Genomic DNA, 22749 nt, shown 5'->3' on the forward strand with positions numbered 1-22749 from the left:
TAGCTTTCAGGCAGTGAGGCCATTTGGAAGGCTACTTTAGTCATCCAGGCGAGAGAGAATCACTTTAGAGTAGGGTGCTAGCAGTGCAGGTGATGTATAGTGGTCAGATCAGAATACCTTGCAAAGTAGAGCAGTTGGGTTCCTGATGGATACAATGTGGGATGGAAAAAAAAATCCAAGAATGACTCCAAGCTTTTTTTCCCCCCTAAGCAGGTAAGCAGATGGATGAATAGTGTTGCCATTTACAGAAACAGAGAACCCTGAGGAAAGAACAAATTTGGGGTGAAAAAAGTCAAGATTTCCATTTCTGTCATGTTAAGTTTGCCTGTTGGACATTCAAGTGAAGATGCCAAGTAGAGAGCTAGACCTTCAAGTCTGAATCTCAGAGAAGACATGAAAGCTGGAAATGTAAATGTGAGAATCAACAATCAGGAAATTGGAAGGTGACTGTTAAAAAAAAAAACTGGGAAGTAAGAGGATCAATATTAATTTTACATTAAAATTCACCATGAGTCCAGACTAGCAAACTACATTAAATCCTAATATATAAAAATGTATGGGCTTTTTTTTTTCCAGGTGAGTTACCTGAATCAATTCTCCCACTAAAAACAACTAATACTCCTGGATAAAACATCTTCTAAAAGCATTTGTTGAGACATGGAAACAGCCTAAATGTCCATCAACAGATGACTGGATAAAGAAGATGTGGTGTATTTACACAATGGAATACTACTCAGCCATAAAAACAGACAACATAACGCCATCTGCAGCAACATGGATGCTCCTGGAGAATGTCATTCTAAGTGAAGTAAGCCAGAAAGAGAAAGAAAAATACCATATGAGATCGCTCATATGTGGAATCTAAAAAACAAAAACAAAGACAAAAAAACAAAGCATAAATACAGAACAGAAATAGACTCATAGACATAGAATACAAACTTGTGGTTGCCAAGAGGGCAGATGGTGGGAAAGGATAGACAGGATTTCAAAATTGTAGAATAGATAAACAAGATTATACTGTATAGCACAGGGAAATATACACAAGTTCTTTTGGTAGCTCACAGAGAAAAAAAAAGTGACAATGAATATATATATGTTCATGTATAACTGAAAAATTGTGCTCTACACTGGAATTTGACACAACATTGTAAAATGGTTATAAATCAATAACAAATGTTAAAAAAATAAAAATAAAAGCATTTGTTGATCTGACAAGAAAGAAAAGAAATTCTGTGGTCAGGGACTGAGTAAAGGTGGGAGTGCTGAGGAAAGCAGAACTCTGCAAGCAGCTCGTTTTCTGAGAGCATTTGCTGAATGTCATATTGATGTATTGACACATTTCATTATATAATATCAAAAAATCACATTAGTGAATACACACTAATGATCTTATTTTTAGAAAAGTTTAAATATCAGACAGCTGTCAAGCTCACAGTGGTTGAAGGCAGGTTTTCCTAAATTCTAGTTTTTTTCTTGAAAGGTCAAATTTCATCACTGATGACAAAGTTGTTTTCTTTGAAGTGACAGGTTCACTAAGCTCATTTTTGGAAGAATGTCTGCCAAATACCGAAGCTTTAATGACCATAGTTGTCAATCATTCTTTCAAATAAATTCGTGTTCTATGAAAAAAGTGGCTAGTTCAGCTCATGACTCCATCATACATGTGCTTTTACTTAAGATACTGTTGTGGGTAGGGTGGGTATAGCTCAGTGGTAGAGTGGGTTCAATCCCCAGTACCTTCATTTAAAAAAAAAAAGATAACTGTCATATTTCTGTTGCAGCAGAAGTACTTTCTTTTTAAAATTTTTTATTTTTCATTTTTATCTTATTTACTGTTTTCTGCAACAGAAGTGCTTTATGTATACTTCTCAATTTGTCAGACAATATTTTTTAAACATGGTTTTTAAAAAAATTTTATTTTTTTATTGAAGTATAGTTGGTTTACAATGTTATGTCAATTTCTGGTGTACAGCATAATATTTCAGTCATATGTATACATACATATATTCTTTTTTTATTATTTTTTCATATTCTTTTTCATTATAGGTTACTACAAGATATTGAAAATAGTTCCCTGTGCTATGCAGTAGAAACTTGTTGTTTATCTATTGTATACATGCAAATCTCAGACTCCCAATTTATCCCTTCCTCACTCTTCCCTCCAATAACCATAAGTTTCTTTTCTGTTGGTGAGTCCGTTTCTGTAAAAACGTGTTTAAGGTGAAAATTTAATAAAACTAATACATTTTACAGCTTCATCAAGGAATTCCTAATTGTAACTGACTTTTTTTTCTTGCTAGTGCATGGTGATGAGGAATACTGTATGTTTGTTTTTTTTTAAACATTTCTTTATTGAGTTATAATCATTTTACAATGTTGTGTCAAATTCTAGTGTAGAGCACAATTTTTCAGTTATACATGAACATATATATATTCATTGTCACATTTTTTCTCTGTGAGCTACCATAAGATCTTGTATATATTTCCCTGTGCTATACAGTATAATCTTGTTTGTCTATTCTGTATTTTGAAATCCCAGTCTATCCCTTCCCACCCCCTGCCTCCTTGGCAACCACAAGTTTGTATTCTATGTCTATGGGTCTGTTTCCCTTTTGTATTTATGTTTTGTTTTGGTTTTTTGTTTTAGATTCCACATATGAGCGATCTCATATGGTATACTGTTTGTTACAGCACCTTTATTAATGCTAAAGCAGTAGCAGTTTTAGCCGTCATTGCTTCTGCAACATCAGTACAAATGTCAACACAGTGAAAAAGGCACAGATCATCTTAGTATTATTATGAAGTAGTTTTGACCCTTACCCTGGGGTCTGTAGACCAACTCTGAGAACACTTATCCTAAAGTAACTCTTTATATATCCCCAGGGAACAAAAACAAGAATATTAATAGCAGCATTGTTTGTACTAGAAAAAAACTGGAAACTATCAAAATGTCTATTAACAGTAGAATGGATAAATTGTGGACTATTCATAAGATGCAATATGATGAAGCAGTGAAAATTAATGAACCACAGTGACCCATTACATAACATAGATGAATCTCAGGAAAAATATTGAATATAAAAGGCAATTGCAGAAAAATAAATAAAATGTTTTTTTAATTATGACACAAAAAGCACAAGTAAAACACTAGATAAGTTGGACTTCCTTACAATAAAAACTTTTGCACTTCAAAGGATAGCATCAACAAAGTGAAAGACAACCCACAGAATGGGGAAAAGATATCTGTAAATCATGTATCTTATAAGGGACTTGTGTCTAAAATATATAAAGGACTCTTATAACCCAATAAGACAAATAACCTAATTTAAACATGCAATGGCTCTGAATAGACATTTCCCCAAAGAAGGTATACAAATGACCAATAAACACATGAAAAGATGCTTAATATCATTAGGCTTCAGGAAAATGCAAATATAGCCACAGTGAGATTCCACTTTATATTCACTAGGATGGCTGTAATAAAAAAAGATAAAAAGAAGTGTTGATGAGGGTGTGAAGAAATTGGAACCCTCATACACTGCTAGTGGGATTGTAAAATGGTGCAATCTCTTTGGAATTCTGGCTTTGCCTCAAAAGTTAAACATAGAATTGCAATATGGCCCAGCAATTCCAGTCCTAAATATATATTCAAAACAAATGAGAACTACATACACACAAAAACTTGTACATGACTATGTAAACTGGAATTAGGAAACTGAACTCATTTCCACGGGCTTATAATCTGTATTGTCTAAAGACAATCATATAAAATTATGAATATAAATGAAATTAATAAAATTTAACTGTTGGAGACAACATATTACTCCACCCATATAGCAAAATGCATTCAGGAGGAGCAGACAACAGTTGGTTGTTGATTACCAACTTGTTCACTAGAATGCAAAGAAACTGGCATTCCTATTTTCCCAAGATTTACATCCTTCTATAGCATATAACTAATCTTCCAAATAGTCAGAGGCTAGAGCTATTGCAAGGCATGGATGATGCTGGTGATAAAGAATTGGCCAATAAGAATGTACTTTTGTGAGCCAACGTTTTATTTTGTTCATACAACAGTTTCTTGGGCAAAATATTTTGTCATTGCTTACTGGTAATTTAATAAAACTACAAAAGTATTTGATGTAGCATCTGAGTCAATTTCTCAAACTTCCTAGTAACAGCTGCAGGTGGGGCAAAATTCTCCTAAGTGCTCAGTTTGGTAACTTCCATATTTCAGAGTTCTGGAAACTGAGCCAAGAGAGGGCTCACTGGGATAAGGATGAATTAGTTATTGTACCCAGACAAGTGGCTGTCTTGAAATCTATGCTTTCCACTTAAACTTAATCTCACTGAATGTATGGAACCTTCCCTTAAAGACTAAGGATGAGGCCCCTCAAAGGGAGAGACATGTAACCCTAATGTCCTTTCTTTCTAGATCCATTACAATATTGTTACCAAGTCCAAACTCATTCTGCTTGTCGCATAACAAGCCGATAAATCGGGAGATGAGTTGTTGGGGTAAGGAATAACGACTTTATTAGGAAAGCCAGCAGATCAAGAAGATGGCAGACTAATGTTTTGGAGAACCATCTTATCCAAGTCAGAATTCAGGCTCCTTTTATATTAAAAAGGGGGGAGGCTGTAGTTGGCTGTTGCAAAATTCTTGGGATCGCAGTCTACAATCCTTTGTTCTTGCAGCTGTCCAGGTAGGTCAGGTCATAATGTTCTTGTAAACCTCCAACAAGACAAATATTATCCTCTGTTCTGCAACTTTTTATCTCCATATGAATGGGAAAGTGTTAGACCCTTAAAGGTCAGAATCTTGAGAATGGGCTACCCTGTATATTTCAGGCTCTAGGTAACATTCTTTTACAAAAGGTGCAGAACCAGCATGACTAAGCACAGGAAACAGCATGGGATTAGAGCTAACAGAACAGATCTAATACAGAGTCAGATTTGTTCTTCCCTATTGCAATGACAGATTCATCTGGAGAAACCATGTGCCTGAGTCCAGATGCTTTGGACGAGAGAAATATTCAAGAATTTCAGGGAATTTTAGGTACAGGATCAGACATAATGCAAATTCTTGGAAACCTCAATCAAAGAGGAAAGACTAAGTGTTCAAGGATATGGAAGAGCAAGGATCTGAGGTAGCCAAGTTTTACTAAAACCTACAAGTTAGATACAGACAACTAAAGGAATCTGCTAGGGTGGTTCCATCACTTCAACTTTTTATTTTGAAGTAATTTTAGACTTAAGAAAATGTTGTAAAAATAGTCCAGCTATACTCTTCATCTGTTTTCCCTTAATATTAACATCTTACATAATCATAGTACAAATATCAAAATCAGGAAGTTAACATTGATACAATACTATTAACCAGGACAGTATTACTGAAATTAAGTTATTGCTATCTTGGAGAAAGAACTTACTCAAATGGATAGTATACTGGCTGCTAAAAAACAAAAAGTGAAGCTCTCTTGTCCCACCAAAATGGTAACAGGAAATAGTACCAGGCCCAGGATCATCAGGGAAATCACACTTATGATACTGGAGTAACCAAGCATCTGTCTCCACCTCCAGCCTTTTCCTGTTTAACTCTCAGTTGGGTTATCAGAAAAGTAAATGGATCTGGGATGTTGACTGAGGATTACAGAAAACAAAATGAATTTTGTGTTAACTGTGGCTGACATTGTTTCTCTATAGGAAGAGCTTTCTAAATCACCTCAGATTGAAATCGTTTTGATTTTACAAGGGCATTGTTTTCAATCCCAGTATGTTTTAAAAACAACAGCAGTTTGCTCTCTCTTGGCAGTCAGTGATTTACCTTTACAGTCTTGACTCCAAGATATTTCAATTCTCTAACATTTGTCACAATCTGTGAAGGTGAGATTTAAACAGGTGTCCTAAACCTAATTCAGATAGTAATATTAGTCATTATATTGATGGTATAATGGTCAGAGATGACTCAGAGCCCACTGTTTCTGAAGCTCAGCCTTTTCATATTGAATTTATAACTGAGAGACAGTGAGCTATCAAACATGGAAAAGTTCAGGAGCCTTCTCAGAGAGAAACCTTGCTGGGAGTGTAATTATCTGGGGTAACCAGAGAAATTCTACCTTAGATCAGACAAAAGCTTTTGTCCATCCATGAAGTCCATACTCCTAAAATAGAGGCACAGAAATTAATTTGTATGTTTAATCCTGGACAAAGCATGTCACATTTCTGGATGTTAAGATACAGTCACTTTATCAAGTCACTAGACAAACATTAGAATTTGTATGAAGCCACTCCCCTCTCAGGAGAGTACAGTATTTTCTAACAGCAGCTGATTCTTTTGCAGATGTGGGCACCCCCTGGCAGTCAGCCTGTAGAGTGCCTTTCTTCTGCGGAGTTCCTAAGGAATTCCCACAGGAGGGCATTTTTCAAAGGCCCAGCCTAGGCCCCCTCCTTAGCTGCTTTTCCCTCTTGTGCCTGGAAGCCTTTTCACAGCAACCTGGGCATTGGGGGGAGGGGAAAGGAGAACCCATCTTTCTCCCTGCCTTTCTGAAATCTGAGTGCAATTGTGCTGGTGGCTGTGGCAGCCCAGGTAAATTCTTTGTAAGCTGAATGTTCCTAGATGGAGGAAAGCCTGTAACACTTTAAACAACAGGAGTTTAAAATATGCTGCAGTAGTTACTTCAGGAGGTGGAATGGGGGAATTCATGGAACTCTGAGATCTGAGACATCATCTTTCATTTGCTGGCCATTGTCTACGTGCTCCATTCACCCTGCTCTGTACCCAGGAAGGCTGAGCTGAATGATTGGCTTCAGCCAAAGAGAAGCACTCACAAGATACTGAAGGGCAAGAGGAGACTGAGGTCAAGGTGTTTATTCTTCCCACTCTTGCCATCTCACCATAGGTTGCCTGCCTCCCTCCAAGAAGGCTACAGTTTCTGCAGGCAGACCTCTCTCCTTGAGTCTTCAGGCCCAAGGTTCTGCACTAAACCTTTCTGGGTTTTGTTTTGTTTTTTCAACCTTCCCCATGCCTTTGCAGATAGTCCCTTTATGAAAATATCTTCCAATTACTCAGGTTGAAAGTGCCACTTGTTTCCTGCCAGAACCCTCATGCAACTCAACGCTGACATTGCCAGTGACCACATTTGTGAGTCGAAGAACAAGTCTTACTGAGCACCTACTATTATGAAGGAAAAGCTGGGCTGGTCTAACAAGATAACTCACAAGTCTAGGAATGTGAAGGAGAGGCTGGGCTGGGCTAACAAGATAACTCACAAATCTAAGTATTGGAATACTGATCTGAGTTCTGCTGGACTAACTTGTAAATCTAAGTTAATTAGTGTTGGTTTGCTGTTTATGTTTTTTTGCTAGCCAGCTGGGTTTTCAAAGATACATATCTGGGTTTGGAATGTTGGTTTGCTGCCTCCCCACCTCCACTTTTGTGATGATAATGCTGCTAAAGCTGTTCCATGCCTATTGGCCGAATACCCCAAGCTTGTACTTTACCCTATAAAACCTCATGTGCACGTCTTGGAGGTGCTCAGAGCTTCGGAGCAGAAGCCCCTCTGAGCCTGCTGGCGTAATACATCTGAGTACTCCAACCCTCCGAGTGGTGCTTGTTTCTTGACTGGCCTGTCGTTTCCGTAACACTGTAAGTGTAACAGTGCAGTGCTAGGTCATATTGTGAAGGAAAAGCCGGGCTGGGCCTACTAGTAAATCTAAGTGTGATAAGTGTTGGATTACTATCTGAGTTCTGCTGGGCTAACTCATAAATCTAAGTTAATAAGTGTTGGTTTGCTGATTCCCTGCTCATGTTTTTTTTGCTAGTCAGCTGGATTTTCAGAGAGACATATCTGGCCTTGAAATGTTGGTTTGCTACCTCCCTGCCTCTACTTTTGTGATAATGATGCTGCTAAAGCTGTTCCATGCCTATTGGCTGAATACCCCAAGCTTGTAATTAACCCTATAAAACCTCATGCACACGTCTTGGAGGTGCTCAGAGCTTCGGAGCAGAAGCCCCTCTGACCCCGCCAGCATAATAAATCTGAGTACTCCAACCCTCCAAGTAGTGCTTGTTTCTTGGCTAGCTGTCATTTCCATAACAATATGTTTGCCCATTTAACCATCACAATAGATTCTTTACAGATAAGGAAACTGGATTCAGAGGCTTAATTATGTAACTTGCTAAAGATCACCACGGAATTAAGAAGCAGAGTCAAACTGGAACCCAGGTAGGTCTTACTCCATAAACAGCTACCTGCTCTGGAAGTCACAGTAGGTACCCTTAGCTCTAGGGAAAAGGCTTGGTAAAGGTTTTAGAGGGCCAGGGAAGAATTAGGAAATGTTTCCACTGATCCCCTGAATTACAACCACTTGAGATGCTTTTTTTTTTCCCAAATGGAGGTACTGGGAATTGAACCAAGTACCTCGTGCATGCTCAGCGTGCACTCTACCAACTGAGTTATACCCCCATCCTTGGAATATTTACTCAAGCTTCTTGGGACTGCCAGTGTTTTTCCCAACCCATTAGCTCTCAGCAGTCTTTGAACCTCTATTACTGTTACAGAAACGACAGGCCAGTCAAGAAACAAGCACCACTCGGAGGGTTGGAGTACTCAGATGTATTACGCCAGCAGGCTCAGAGGGGCTTCTGCTCCGAAGCTCTGAGCACCTCCAAGACGTGCGCATGAGGTTTTATAGGGTAAAGTACAAGCTTGGGGTATTCGGCCAATAGGCATGGAACAGCTTTAGCAGCATTATCATCACAAAAGTGGAGGTGGGGAGGCAGCAAACCAACATTCCAAACCCAGATATGTATCTTTGAAAACCCAGCTGGCTAGCAAAAAAACATAAACAGCAAACCAACACTAATTAACTTAGATTTACAAGTTAGTCCAGCAGAACTCAGATCAGTATTCCAATACTTAGATTTGTGAGTTACCTTGTTAGCCCAGCCCAGCCTCTCCTTCACATTCCTAGACTTGTGAGTTATCTTGTTAGACCAGCCCTGTTTTTCCTTCACATTACTGGATTGCAGGATTAATAATTAACTCTTATTTTGGCAAATACTTTCTTCCAATCAGGCGGTAGTAGATTGCACTAACTCTAAGAGACCTCACAGACCACTACGCAAGTGCCCCAAGGCCAACCAATGAGAGTAGCAGCTGCGTCCCACGTGGAGAGACGTCATATCTTGCTAGTGACTCTTCCTAGTGGGGCCGCTCCTTTTCTGCCGGGATCTGAATGGCGGCGACGGTGACGCTAGAGCCCGCGGGTCGCTGCCCCTGGGATGAGCCGGTGCGCATCGCCGTGTGCGGCCTGGCCCCGGGGCAGCGGGTCACGCTGCGCGCGTCCCTGCGCGACGAGAAGGGCGCGCTCTTCCGGGCCCACGCGCGCTACTGCGCCGACGCCTACGGCGGGCTGGACCTGGCGCGCGCGCCCGCGCTGGGCGGCAGCTTCGCGGGACTCGAGCCCATGGGGCTCTTCTGGGCCCTGGAGCCTGAGAAGCCCTTGGTGCAGTTGGTGAAGCGGGACGTGCAGACACCTTTCGCCGTGAAGCTGGAGGTGCTCGACGGCCACGAGCCCGACACCGAGCGGCTCCTGGGCCAGACGGTGCACGAGCGCGACTTCCTGCCGCCCGGGGTGCGGCGCGAGCCGGTGCGCGCGGGCCGGGTGCGCGCCACGCTCTTCCTGCCGCCAGGTGAGCCGCCCGCTTCCCAGGCTGTTCAGAAAAGCCCACCGGAGTCCCGAGACCCTGGGCGGCCCCTTTCCGGGCCAGGGAACCACGCGACTGTGGAACGCCCCTAACTCCCCAAGTTCCAGAATCTATCATGGATTCTGTGTGGAAGTTTCTCCTTTAAATTCTACTGCACTTTCTGGAGGTACTGCCACTCCCTTAGCTCTATGCTGTGCTCTAAAAAGTGTATTCAGCATCCTCAAAAAGTGAGTTTATTAAGAATTGATATGTGCCAGCCATGCAGCTGTGTCCCAGATACTCATATTCATCAACGACTTAGGCCGGTATGCAAGAGTGATTTTTGCCTTCTTTCACAAGGAAGCTAAAACCCACGGATGGAGGCAGTGCCCCATAAATCTAAAACAGAAACGAAAAACTCCCGGATGGTCCCTTCCTCCTATCATAAACAGTCTGTCAGTGGTTCTCAACCTGGGATGATCTCTCCCCACTCTAGGGGCTATTAGGCAATACCTGGAGATGTTTTTGATTGTTATAACTTGAGGGGGGTGTTGCTGCTGGCATCTAATGGGTAGACATAGATGCTGCTAAACATCCACAACGCACAGGACAGCCCCCACAGCAAAGAGATAGCTTACTCAAAATGTCTATAGTGCTGAGGCTGAGAAACCCTAATAAATAAAAACAAGGTGCTTGCTAGGTAAAAGCGGTCTGTAAACAAGACACCTGACTCTCCACTTTCAACCAAATTCCTATCTGAAACCCCTACTATATAAAAATGCTGGAGTTGCCACTACTTGCAGAGTCCCTAAACTGAATTCTGTGATTATTCTCCAAAGCGAGAGGCCTTGCTTTATTCTTAACAGCTCTTAAGCAATTCACAAACTTAACTAGTTGCTGCCCACTCAACTGTGAACTCCTGGAGCTGGAATTGGGTCTTTGACATCTTTTATCTCTATATTCCTAGAGGCTTACACAGGGATATAATATGAGCTCAATAAATCATACTGACTGATTCATAAGACTCTCCTAAAGACTTTAACTGTAAAAAAAAAAAAAAAAAAACCTTCACCAGCCAGTGATGGTATCTAATATTCCAGTCAAGGTAATCACACGTTAACTATTTTAGAATCTACTGTGTGGCTCACATAAAATTTATTGTTTTCTGAGTCAAAAGCTTTTTGTAAATAATGCAGAAAAGTTCAGTCATTTAACAAGTATGTATTAAGTCAGGAACTATGCTACCTACCTACTGGGGTGCAATTGTGAGCAAAGTCAGACATAGCTCCACTGTATCTACTGCCTAATAGAGGATACAGGCAACTGTACTTGGATCTGTCAGTATGGTAAGTGCTATGATAGGGAAAGAACAGGCCCAGGGTGCTGGTGGGAATGTATAAAAGGCTACCTAGTGGGGACGGTATAGCTCAAGTGGTAGAATATATGCTTAGCATACACGGGGTCCTGGGTTCAATCCCCAGTACCTCCATTAAAAGAATAATTAAACAAATTAGCCTAATTACCTTTCCCCCCTAAAAAAAACACCCCCCCTAAAAAGGCTATCCAGTTCAACTCAGCCTTGGGGTGGGGTGTGATGGGAAGGCTTCCAGGAAGAGAGATCTAAACTTAGATTTGAAGACTGATAAGTCAACCAGGTCAAAAAGATGGAGAGAGAAGGAGAATAATATATACCATTTTCAGGGGCCAAAGAGAACATGGCACATTTAGGTATGGCCTTTTTTAAGGCTGGAGCAGAGGGCAGAAGGAGGTGGAGAGTATATGCTAATAATCTCCTATATATGTAGAGTGCTTTACAGCTCTCAAAACATTCTCAGAGTTCTTTGAGGAAAATTTGGTGGAAACTGTACATCTCATCCTGTTATTTCTAATTTGTGTATACTATTGTTTTTTTTTAATATGTGAAAAATTCTGGAGAAAATAAGACATTTTGTTCTCTATCCCTTCTCCCCAAAAGTTATTTAAAAAAAAAAAAAGACAAAATAAAAAGGGTCCCCTCAACCTTCCTTGCTTTAACAACTTCTCTTTGCAGTCTGCCAAAATCTCAAACCCAAGAATGTCTTTTGAGAGTCTAAAACTCCTTATGATTTGTGGTGCTCTCCAGGTGCAGGACCCTTCCCTGGAATCATCGATCTGTTTGGAAGTGGTGGTGGCCTTTGTGAATACAGGGCCAGCCTCCTGGCTGGTCATGGTTTTGCTGTGCTTGCTCTGGCTTTTTTCAGATTTGAAGACCTCCCTAAATATTTGAATGATGTGTGCCTGGAGTACTTTGAAGAAACTGTGGACTTCATGCTACAGCATCCAAAGGTGATTTCTGGTGCTTGCTTGTATACAGAGGAGGTGGGGTAGCGCAGACCCAGGGCTGGATCCAAAAGCCCTACCAGGACACCCAGGGTTGGAACTATGCCATGAAACACAAAGGCTCCTTCCAAAGTTGTTAGGATTATTTTCATTTCCCCCCATCTCTCTCCAAACCCTTAAGACTCAACTGTTTATTCCCTTTAATTCTTGACTGGAATTCAAAAAGTTACTAACCACAAGTTCTAGTTCTGCATCTACCACAAGTGGCCTTATAATCCTGAATAAGGCAATTTCCCTTTCTAAGATTCAGTTTTTCTCATTTATAAGGTTAATGTAAATGTGTAGAGGAAGAAATATGACTATGGATTTTTGAGAAATTGGTGACATTTGAATAGGGACTATGCATTTTATGATATTAAAGAATCATTAACTTTGTTAAATGTGTTAATGGTATTATGGTTTTGTAGAGAAAGTTCTTATCTGAGACTGGAAAAATTAATTAAAACATTTTGGTATGATTATAAATGGAATACATACTCTTTGCTACTATCCAGACTTAAAGAAACCCAAACATTCTAATGTTAAGGAATAAGATGTTCTGCAAGGTCTAACTCTGTTAGAATTGAGGGACTTATTTCAGCAGAGCTGCTAAAACCTAGATGGTCTTGAAAAGTGATGATTGGCTTATTTATGCGAGATAAGGTTCCAGGAACAGGAAGAGACCAAAATAGATAGTAATAAGTTTTGCCCCTAGACCTAGGCAAGAGGGGTTTCTGCTCTGGACCTTTTGCTTTAGATGACCACACTCTGGCCTTCCTTTAGCTGCATCCCTGCCCACAAGGTGTGGAGTTTGAGGGACCAAGGGAATGTGTCCACCTGGAACTCATGTCCTCTTTCCACCATGCCCTGGGGATCTGGAACCCCAGAATTATCTGCCATGCAGCTCTGATCCTGCTTCCAGGCCCTATGCCTCTTCTCTGGGTCCATTAATGTGAATACATCTGGGCCTTAAACATACAGGCTAGGGTGTCCACATATATGTGTGAGGGGCCCTCAAGGTGTATGACAGAGCCAGGGATGGGAAGAGAAGCAGGGTTGGCCAAGGACCAGGAACTGGGGCCAGGGCCTGGCTCTCCCCCATGCCATGTTCCAGCATGAACTCCGAGGAATTGCAAGATTTAAAATTTGGACCTGAACTTGTAAGTTGTTATGGAGGTGTATTTATCAAAGTAGGAGAAAAGAATATATTTTATTAACTTTTAAATATTTATAACTTTTAAATATTTAGGTATAGGATGTATAAGCCTCTGTGTGTACTCTTGACCCAGTCCCATAAATGTTAATGGAGGGCCTGTGTACTAGGAAATTAATTGATTTGCTTATTAGAAGATACATTTGAACTTTGTGGATTATTGCATAAGGAAGGAAAGCAAATGGCATTTGATAAAGCTGCCAGAGAATATAAAATGGCAGTTTAAGTCTTCCATTTATGAACTCTAAGCTTGTTCTCTCTCTCTCTCTCCATCAGGTGAAAGGCCCTAGTGTTGGGCTTCTTGGCTTCTCCAAAGGAGGTGACCTGTGTCTCTCAATGGCCTCTTTCTTGAAGGGCATCACAGCCACTGTAGTTATCAATGCATGTGTGGCCAACACAATAGCTCCGCTGCGTTACAAGGATATGATTATTCCTGAGCTCAGTAATGACCCAGCAAAATATAAGATCACTGAGTCAGGCTTTTGGAATTTCATAGATGTTTGGAACAATCCACTAGAGAAATCCAACCACCGAAGTCTTATTCCATTGGAAAAAGCCCAAGGGCCCTTCCTGTTTATTGTTGGCATGGATGATCAAAACTGGAAGAGTGAATTCTATGCTCAACTAGCCAGTGAACGGTTACAAGCCCATGGGAAAGACAGACCTGAGATAATCTACTACCCAGGAACTGGTCATTGTATTGAGCCACCTTATTTTCCTCTTTGTAGAGCCTCTGTGCATACATTTTTGAACCAACCAGTATTCTATGGAGGTGAGCCAAAGGCTCACTCAAGAGCACAGGTTGATGCCTGGCAGCAAATTCAAACTTTCTTCCATAAACATCTCAGTGGTAAAAAATCTGTCAAGCCCAGCAAAATGTAACATTGTAATAATATACCATTTAAGAAAAATCCTATTCATTCTAACATGTGTTGGATTTTCCAGAGCATCTAGGAACCTTTTTGTAACGAAGCAATCATATCAGCTTCCTTACTGGGTCCTTTTGGATTTTCAGCCTTTGCAACCCTCCTTTCTTCACTGGGTTCATCCCTTTCTCCCCTGAACTCTACCCAATGTGTAGGCGAACCCTGATTTTATCTATAGGACCAATCTTTACCTTAAGTAGGAGAAATGTAAGAAGTGCCTGCCCACCTCTCAGTTGCTGCCCTAGCTTTGGCCTTGTGTTCTGGTTCTGAGGACTGAGCTTTTGTATTGCTAAGAGTCCCATATACTTGCTGGGCTCTAAGTGACCATGTCTGAACCTTGGGAACCTGCCCTCTCGAGTCCCTTGAGAAGTGGACTCTGCTTCATTCTTGCCAGTACTAACCCTAACCCTGAATGTGTACTCAAGACTTGTCTCTAGATCCCACTCTGAAGAATGGAGGCATTGACATACTTAGTATCCTAAGCTTTGCTTCTATTTTATGAATGCAAAACTTTGCTTTTATTTTATGAAATGAAAGCTTGGCTTTTATTTTATGAATGAGTCCCTAGACTTCAGTATTTTCCTTACTAATAACTTTACAAAGTAAAATTGAATCCTTTACAACAAAATTTGTTATAAGCAAAACAGTTTATTGATATATACTACTGATCTACTTCCTCTATATTTGCCATTTGAATTCTCAATCTCAGTACTTGGCTCTTTGATGCCAAAAGACTTTCAGGACTATATCCTGTGGGCCACTGCCTTAATCTTTGGATGTAGGGTTATACCTGACAAATTAAACTTCTCCTCAGCACCATCAGTCTGTTCCTCTTACCTTCCTACTGGGAAGGACTGGGATCAGTCTGCCTTAAACCATTGCCTTGTACTGAGCACTGTCTAGAGTCATGAGACCCGAGCAGAGGATCTTCCCTGAGGGCAATGAGATTTTTTTGAGACACATCACATGGTTTGCTGGGTGCATACAAAATCTTTCACAAATTTGAGTCTATCCAAGCAAATGCCCATTAGATTTTAACTAATGAAAAGAAGGGTTCCTTAGCAGTAACTTAATTTTGACCAACCTTTAAAAATTTGTGTTGAGTGTAGTTATTCACTATATAGTATAATTTTCTGTGATTTGAATTCAGAGCCTATGCTTTAACTCACTCCCAGGCGGTCCTGCTACGCTATAGAGATGCCTTTGGGATGGAGGATCATAAGAGGAAGTTACAAAGAAAATGGCTGGGAGAGTGAGAGAAGTGAAGGCCAAAAAGGTAGCACCAGAGGCTAAGCATGAGGATGGCTACTAACCATCTCTTAATACTAAAGCACTAGGTGTAGGGACAGCCCCACACCTCAATTTCCTCCTTACTGATAAAGTAGCCTTGAAATGCCCTACACCGCCTAAAGGTATTTGGTCACTGTCCCCTCAAAGTTGATTATATGTGGCCACCCGTCTCTAAGATTTCAAAAAGAATATCTGGTTGTTACAAAGCTACCTAAAATATGGTAAATGTGAATGAAAAGGAAGAGGAAAAGAATTCATAAAATGGAGCCAGAAATGAGGCCAATACAATACTGCTTATTATGAAATCCTATATACTTGCTTAGATTGGGCCAGTCATTTGTTTTCTAGAGGTTTATGCAAAGAAGGAAACCTAACCAGTTGCACAGAATTTACAGCAGTCATAAAATAAAAGCTGAGAAATCAATTTCTCCCAAAGGGTATCCTACTGAAAACATTAAATGTTGTAAAGGACTGTACCCTCAAATTTGCCTCTAAATAGATATAAATCCCAGGCTCTACCACTTACTGTTGACTGTGGGTAAGTTGTTCACCTCTCTAAGCCTCCATTTCCTCTATAAAGTGGGGATAATAATAGAGATAATAATAGAAACTATTTCATTGGGCTATTGTGATTAAATTAAATAATCCAAGTAAAGCACTTAACGTATTTAAACTCTCAAAGATTGGTGCTTAGTATTTCAGATGAGGAAATTGAGACCCAGGAGTGTTAATATACCTGGTTGATGGGAGAATTGGGTCAGTCCAACTCCAAAGTCCATGGCCTTCACTGACCATTTGGCTCTACTGCCTTCCAGCCTGAGGACACATGCTCAAATAGTACAGAGCTGCATGACGGGTTACTGGAAAGTTAAGGATAAATGAGGGTCACATAATGAAGACTCCATAAGCCAAAATGAAGAGTTCAGGTTTTAAATGATACTAAATAAGGAGCCATTCTAACATATTGATATATTTTTGCTTTTAAGTGGCTGTCAGTAATTTTTCCTTAAAGCTTAATGGCTCAAAGAAGTTGAAGCCTAAAATAAACTTAATAGGAGAAACTATAAAAAAAAGAAAACAACAAAAAATTAATCAGAAAATATAGCCATGATAAACAACAAGGTCCTACTGTATGGCACAGGAAACTATATTTAATAACTTGTAATGGCCTATAATGAAAAAGAATATGAAAAGGAACACATGTATATGCGTAAATGAATCACTATGCTGTACGCTAGAAATTAATACAACATTGAAAATTGGCTATACTTCAATTAAAAAAAATACTAAGAGGGAAAAAAAGAAAATATCCTATGTTAGCCCATTGTTCTGCCTTCTTTTGTACACCTAATGCCCTTGAATGTACTTCCATCAGGGTGAGAAAGGCCAATGGACCATTCTGAAAGCAAATACATGTTTTTGTTAACCACTGATTATTTTTAAAATATTTGTATAAACCTGTTACAAATTTCAGCCAACTGAAAACCAAAAAGACTTCTTAATTCTTTCAGAGTATCATGGCTAAACTTATGTACTTTCATTTTAAATGGTCTTTGAACACTGGGAAGATAAAAGCTTGTGGAAGGCATTCTATTTTTTCAGGTGGTATATGCAGAAATGCACAAAATTCAATATTCATAGCTACTATAATGATGGATTTGGGGGGGTATAAGTCAAAATTACTTGAGCTGTTTTCTAAAAGTGGGAGTCAGCCATATATAAGCATATATTCTCCAAAGACAGAAGGACTGTAACAAGTACTTTTCAAAAAGACAGGATTGTTGTATGGCTCTAAACCAGAAATACTGGTCCAGTAATCATGTGCTTTCAGTAGCAAATATTTTCCATCCATAAATCAGGAAACATGATAATTATGATCTTATTTATGGGGTAAGTAGGATAAAATACATATTTGGAAATGAGATTGTTCCCAAAAGAATTCAAGATTTGTACATTTACCCCTTTCTTGACATAGCAGTTTAACAGAATGTTTTCACCTGGGTTAATTAACCTCATTTTACAGGTACACTTTAATTAAGATAGAATTCTATAGTGGAAAACAAAATTTAACTTACATATATCAATACATTCTTCATTGTAAAAGATTCAATTTAAAGTCCTCTTAACTCATTACTCAATTACAGTTTTCTCCAAGTGGTATTTACTGTTACCAAATTGAAGTGTACCCTTCCAGAACCTCTTTGTATACATGTACATAAGAATATTTGTACGAATGAAAAAATATGGTTTTATTTTGTGAGTTCAACGCCTTTTTCTTTAAATAAGAGAGACACCATAAATGTCATGTTAAGTTTTTTCTTGCATTTAAAAAAATATATACATTTTTAATAACTGTGCCAGGCCACAGGACAATACAGATTACTTCCACAGTGTAAACATCTGTACTGCTGCCTCACCTGAACCGTTTAAACTTCAACCTTGACAGTCTTTCTTAATCTTAATTGAAAAATAATTTCAATCAATAAGAGGAATTTAGCTAGGGCCTAGTAGCCTCATTCAACCAGGTTTAGGAAACAGTGTCCCCTGATGGCCAGAGAGAGCTATTAGAGAAGGCGAGTGGCCGGCATTTTCCGTCAGAAATCATTAATTGTTGTTTCCATGTCTTGGCTATTGTAAATAGTGCTGCTATGAACATTGGGGTGCAGGTGTCATTTTGAAGTAGGGTTCCTTCTGGATATATGCCCAGGAGCAGGATTCCTGGGTCTAACGGTAAGTCTATTCCTAGTCTTTTGAGGAATCTCCACTGAAAAATTGTGCTCTACACTGGAATTTGACACAACATTGTAAAATGATTATAAATCAATAAAAAATGTTAAAAAAATAAAATTGAAATAATAAATTATCATCAACATAAAAAAATCATTAATTGCTCATTCTCGGCACGTCGAAGGGTAGGTAGGCTAGGAATGAGCTCCTGCCTCTTCCGGACGGTCCCACCCCGGGACCTCCAAAAGCACAGCCCATCCTGGGCCTTCCTAAGTCGCTCCTTCCTGCAGCTCTTTGCTGAGTGGCGCCCCAGGGACCAGTCTCGGCCTGATGCCGAGGGGCGTGATGAAAACTCCCCATCGGAGTGGAGGATACCGTCCACCAGGCGCCGCGGCGGCCGGCAGTGCAGCAGTCGGGCGCCCGCCTCTGTCCAGGTGCAGAGCTGGTTCTCCGCCCCAGCCGCGCCGCGTTCTGCAGCGAGCCGGCCGCCTGCCTGGCGGCTTCCTGCTGCCCCCTGGTGTCGGAAGCCTTTTACGCAGACTTTCAGTGGATCCAGGAAACCGATTTATGTAGCTGACTTGCTTTGCTAGCTAATTTGTCATCTGAAAATAACGGGAGTGTCTTAACTCTTTTGCTTTGTCGCCTAGGCATGAGGCGGGACATTCATTCCCCTAAATGGTGGCGGGGATTTAAATTTAATCGGCGTGGATACCTCTCTTATGCCAGCTGCCCATCTTAACTCCTAGTGCTGCAGGCGTATGTACACCTTGCAGGTTTTCTGTTATTAAGCCTAAAACTGCTGGACAGTTTCTAGCGTTAAACGCTTGTTTGTCCATCTCTGCTAGGCAGAGCTTTGTGTTAATTTAATTTTTCTTGTTATCATTTCTTGTAAAAAAAAATGGCAAGAGTAGTTGCTACAAATCTTAGCAACTATTCGCTTGGTATCTGTTCAAGCCCCAAGGTGACTGAAGTCATACTATACTGTTCAGTCTTTTGTACTGCCTTTATTTTAAGATAAAGATGACCCTTCTAGTTGTGGTATATTCATACAATGGAATACTACTCAGCGATAAAAAAGAATAAAATAATGCCATTTACAGCAATATGGATGAACCTAGAGATCATTATTCTAAGTAAGCCAGAAAGAGAAAGAAAGATACCATATAATACCACTTATATCTGGAATCTAAAAAAAAGAAAAAGAAAAGAAAAAAAGAGGACAGTAATGAACTCATCTACAAAACAGAGACTTGCAGACATAGTGAACAATTTTATGGTTACTGGGGGAAAGGGGGTGGGAAGGGGTAAATCTGGGAGTTTGAGATTTGTAAAAGTTAACCACTATATATAAAAATAGATAAAAAACAAATTTCTTCTGTATGGCACAGGGAATTATATTCAGTATCTTGCAATAACTTTTAATGAAAAAGAATATGAAAACAAATATATTTATTTATACACATGACTGGGACATTATGCTGTTCAGAAACTGACAAAAGGTAACTGACTATACTTCAATTAAAAAAAAAGATGACCTTTCTTTTATTGTCTCATATATTCTAATACCTTGGAGACCTTCACCATGATGAGAAAACTGTTATGTTGCTCATTTCATAGATCAAAGAACAAACAGCTTCTTTATAGCATAAATGAGGAAACCAAGGCCTAAAGTGTTTTAACTACTAGCTAGGTGATGCTAAAATCAGAGTGCAAATTCTGAGCTCCAAACTCCGGCTGAATGAGTGAATCAATGAGTGGAGTAATTGGTTTTTTAAAAGCCCAGTCTGGTTTATCCCCTGTCCTCATCTTCAAGATCCTTAGGGACAACTAAGAATCTTTTAAATGAGAGATTTAAGACATTTTCGTAGCTATGAGGTCCAAGCAAATTTCCATACTGGGGACTAAATTAATGAATTGAAACAAAATAAAAATTCTCAGTTATTTTAATATGGTAATCAGATTAGTATTTTGAAACCTGTAGTTGGAAAACTCTATTGCCAGAATGAGTTTAAGGATCTGAATTTTTTTTTTTTTGCTTTTTATAACAGATTTATTAAGATCTAATTCAGATACCATACAATTCACCCATTACAATTGATATTTTTTTAATTGAAGTATAGAAGAATTGAAGACCCCTGGGATCCAGCCTATTGAAAAGCCCTATCCCCCTTGAGAAAGCCAGTGCCCATTCCCTTTGTATCATTGGGGAGGGTGACAGGCATTAAGATCTCTGTTTATGCTGACAGAGCTGTGAAGCACCTCACAGAGCATAGAAGACAAATTTCACTCTTTTAAGCTGCTCTAATGCTGGGCACAGACTAGATCCCCCTTACAACCTTTTTTTTCTCTGTAGCTCTGGATCCTGAAGGGGGTCCTGTTTTGGGAAGTGGGCAGCTCAAAGCTCATGCTGTGGTTCAGACTGAGTCTTGGAAGATAATCTTAGAGCTTTTCCACTTGCATCTAGAGTAAAGGCTAACAAGCTAGACAGTTAAGTTTATAATATGCTCAGAACAAATCGGGGGACAAACTGAATATTTTTGACAAATAACAACTGAGATCTGGACTTCTCATGGGCATCTGAAACCTTTTAAAAGAAGTAAAAATACTTGCTTCAACTTCGTCAGACCCTGTAGCTTTGATACTATCTATGTTTCTCCATGTTTAGTTTGTTTTGAGCTTGAATTCAAGGTAATTGCTACAGGAAAACAAGTTTTCAATCTGCCATTTACCCACTTTTCCCAACCACCCTCCCTGTCACCTCTGTCCTTTCAAAGATTTTTTTAAAACTGGCATGTGATACCTCCTATACCCGTCCCAGAGGTTTTAAAACTGTTTCAAATAAGGTAAATACAGGAATATAGGCCCATGGTTTTATGACGAGGAACAATTGGGCTATGATAACTTGTTCATAATAGAGGTTGGAGTGAATTCTAATAAAATGACTTAGAGGCTAATTTGTGGTAGACTGAAGTCACAGCATCCTTTCTTCTGTAAACCAGACTTTGATTTTTCTCTAGTTGCCACCTGTTCTGGGATCTTTAAAGAAAGTCAGAGATCCTAAGATACTTCTTTAAAAACGGCAACCTATTACTAGGAAACACTTTGATTCTTTATAGTTGCCTTATCTCTATATTTGTACCTTAAAAACTTTTCTTCCCACTTTTTTCAAAACTGTAGTATTTTAAAAATAGGCTGATTCCAGGTCCCGGTCCCAAGTTGATAATTACCTATGTAGACAATATAATTACCTGAGAGAAAGACAAAGTTTATCCCTTCTGCCTTCTACTAACTTCACCAAAATTTTAATTACAATTTGTGGGTAAGTCTTAATTTATTACAATAATCCTAGCTGAAGTTCTGAGTTTTGTTCATAAACTTTAAAAATATATGTGGAATTAAAAGATGTTAAAAGTTCTGGCCTTCATCATAATTTAGTTTTAATTTAGTTTTAATTTATTTAGGTTCCCCACCCTGCCACATACTTGAAGAGAAAGATTAAGGTATTAATTACTAGCCTTTGATTTTGGTTGATCAGTGGATCTTGTGTTCAGAACTATATTTTGGGCTCTTCTTGGCAAAGGATGAAGTGTTGTCATCTTAATTTGTAGTATCAATAGTTCCCCCCTCCAAAATTAACATTATTTTTTTAACTGAATATGTTTTAAATTATTAGCATCACCAAAAAAGTATTTATATATATACATATACACACACATACTACCTCCTGATTTTTGGATCATTCATGTAGATTTTTAAAAAGAGTTTTATTTTAAAACAGACCAAAAACATAGTGAGGGGAGAAATTGGCTTTTTAGCAAATAACTATAATAAGAATCATAATCTGGGAAACTATTGAAATTTGACACAGTGCTCATTCTAATTTGAACTGATAAACCTGTTAACTTTAAGAATTAATGATGGTATTAGGCTTTAAGTTCTTTTTAAAAATCTTTTTACTTTAAGATATGTAACTGTTAGCTATTTTTTTCAATCTCTAATCATCTATTCACTGTGACAGTGTTTCTTTTCTTTTAGTCAATCCAAGTTCTTGTTTAAAAATTAAATATTTCTTAATGTATTTGGTTTTCTATCATTTTACACTATTTACCTACACTTTTCAAAGGGTCTGCTAGACTTTCTGAATTTGCGGAAACTGTTTCAGTAAGATTTTTAACCTTTCTCTCAACTTTTACCCAGGCCTGCAATAAGAGCAAGTGAACCCAACCATATTCTCTGATGAACAACTTTTAAAATCTATTTTGCTATTTTGCAGGATTAAAAAAACAAAGAAAGGATCCAAGTTATATAATTCTTTCTTTTTCTTGTGTGAAAGTTTTTAACCTTTGAGCACCTGAAACTCAAAATGTACTTGATGGAAAATGTACCAAGACATTGTGAATTCACTTGCAGAAACAAGCAGATTTCTGTTTATATAGTGGTAAATAGTTCATATGATGGTAAATATCCATGTTACAAGTTTACCACTGCAGTGACAAGGAGAAAGTAGGAAAAAACGTTCTGAGTAAGCATGAAAATAAAGTTGA

The 22749-nt window shown here is 39.1% G+C and overlaps 1 protein-coding gene across 2 annotated transcripts; it reads left to right on the plus strand.

The window, feature by feature from the left end:
* The first annotated feature begins 9161 nt into the window (after positions 1-9161).
* Positions 9162-14178, plus strand: ACOT6 (acyl-CoA thioesterase 6). 2 transcript variants are annotated; one of them, XM_072963390.1, is made up of 3 exons: positions 9162-9697; positions 11814-12016; positions 13539-14178. In XM_072963390.1, exons 1-3 carry the CDS (start codon positions 9241-9243, stop codon positions 14142-14144), a joined length of 1266 nt encoding a protein of 421 aa, XP_072819491.1. In that variant the 5' UTR covers positions 9162-9240; the 3' UTR covers positions 14145-14178. The 2 variants fall into 2 exon arrangements, with proteins under 2 accessions (XP_072819491.1, XP_072819492.1); XM_072963391.1 differs by lacking the exon at positions 9162-9697 and adding an exon at positions 9866-9939.
* The last annotated feature ends 8571 nt before the right edge of the window (positions 14179-22749 follow it).

Source organism: Vicugna pacos, chromosome 6 (assembly GCF_048564905.1).
Source record: "Vicugna pacos chromosome 6, VicPac4, whole genome shotgun sequence".
Lineage (NCBI taxonomy): Eukaryota > Metazoa > Chordata > Mammalia > Artiodactyla > Camelidae > Vicugna > Vicugna pacos.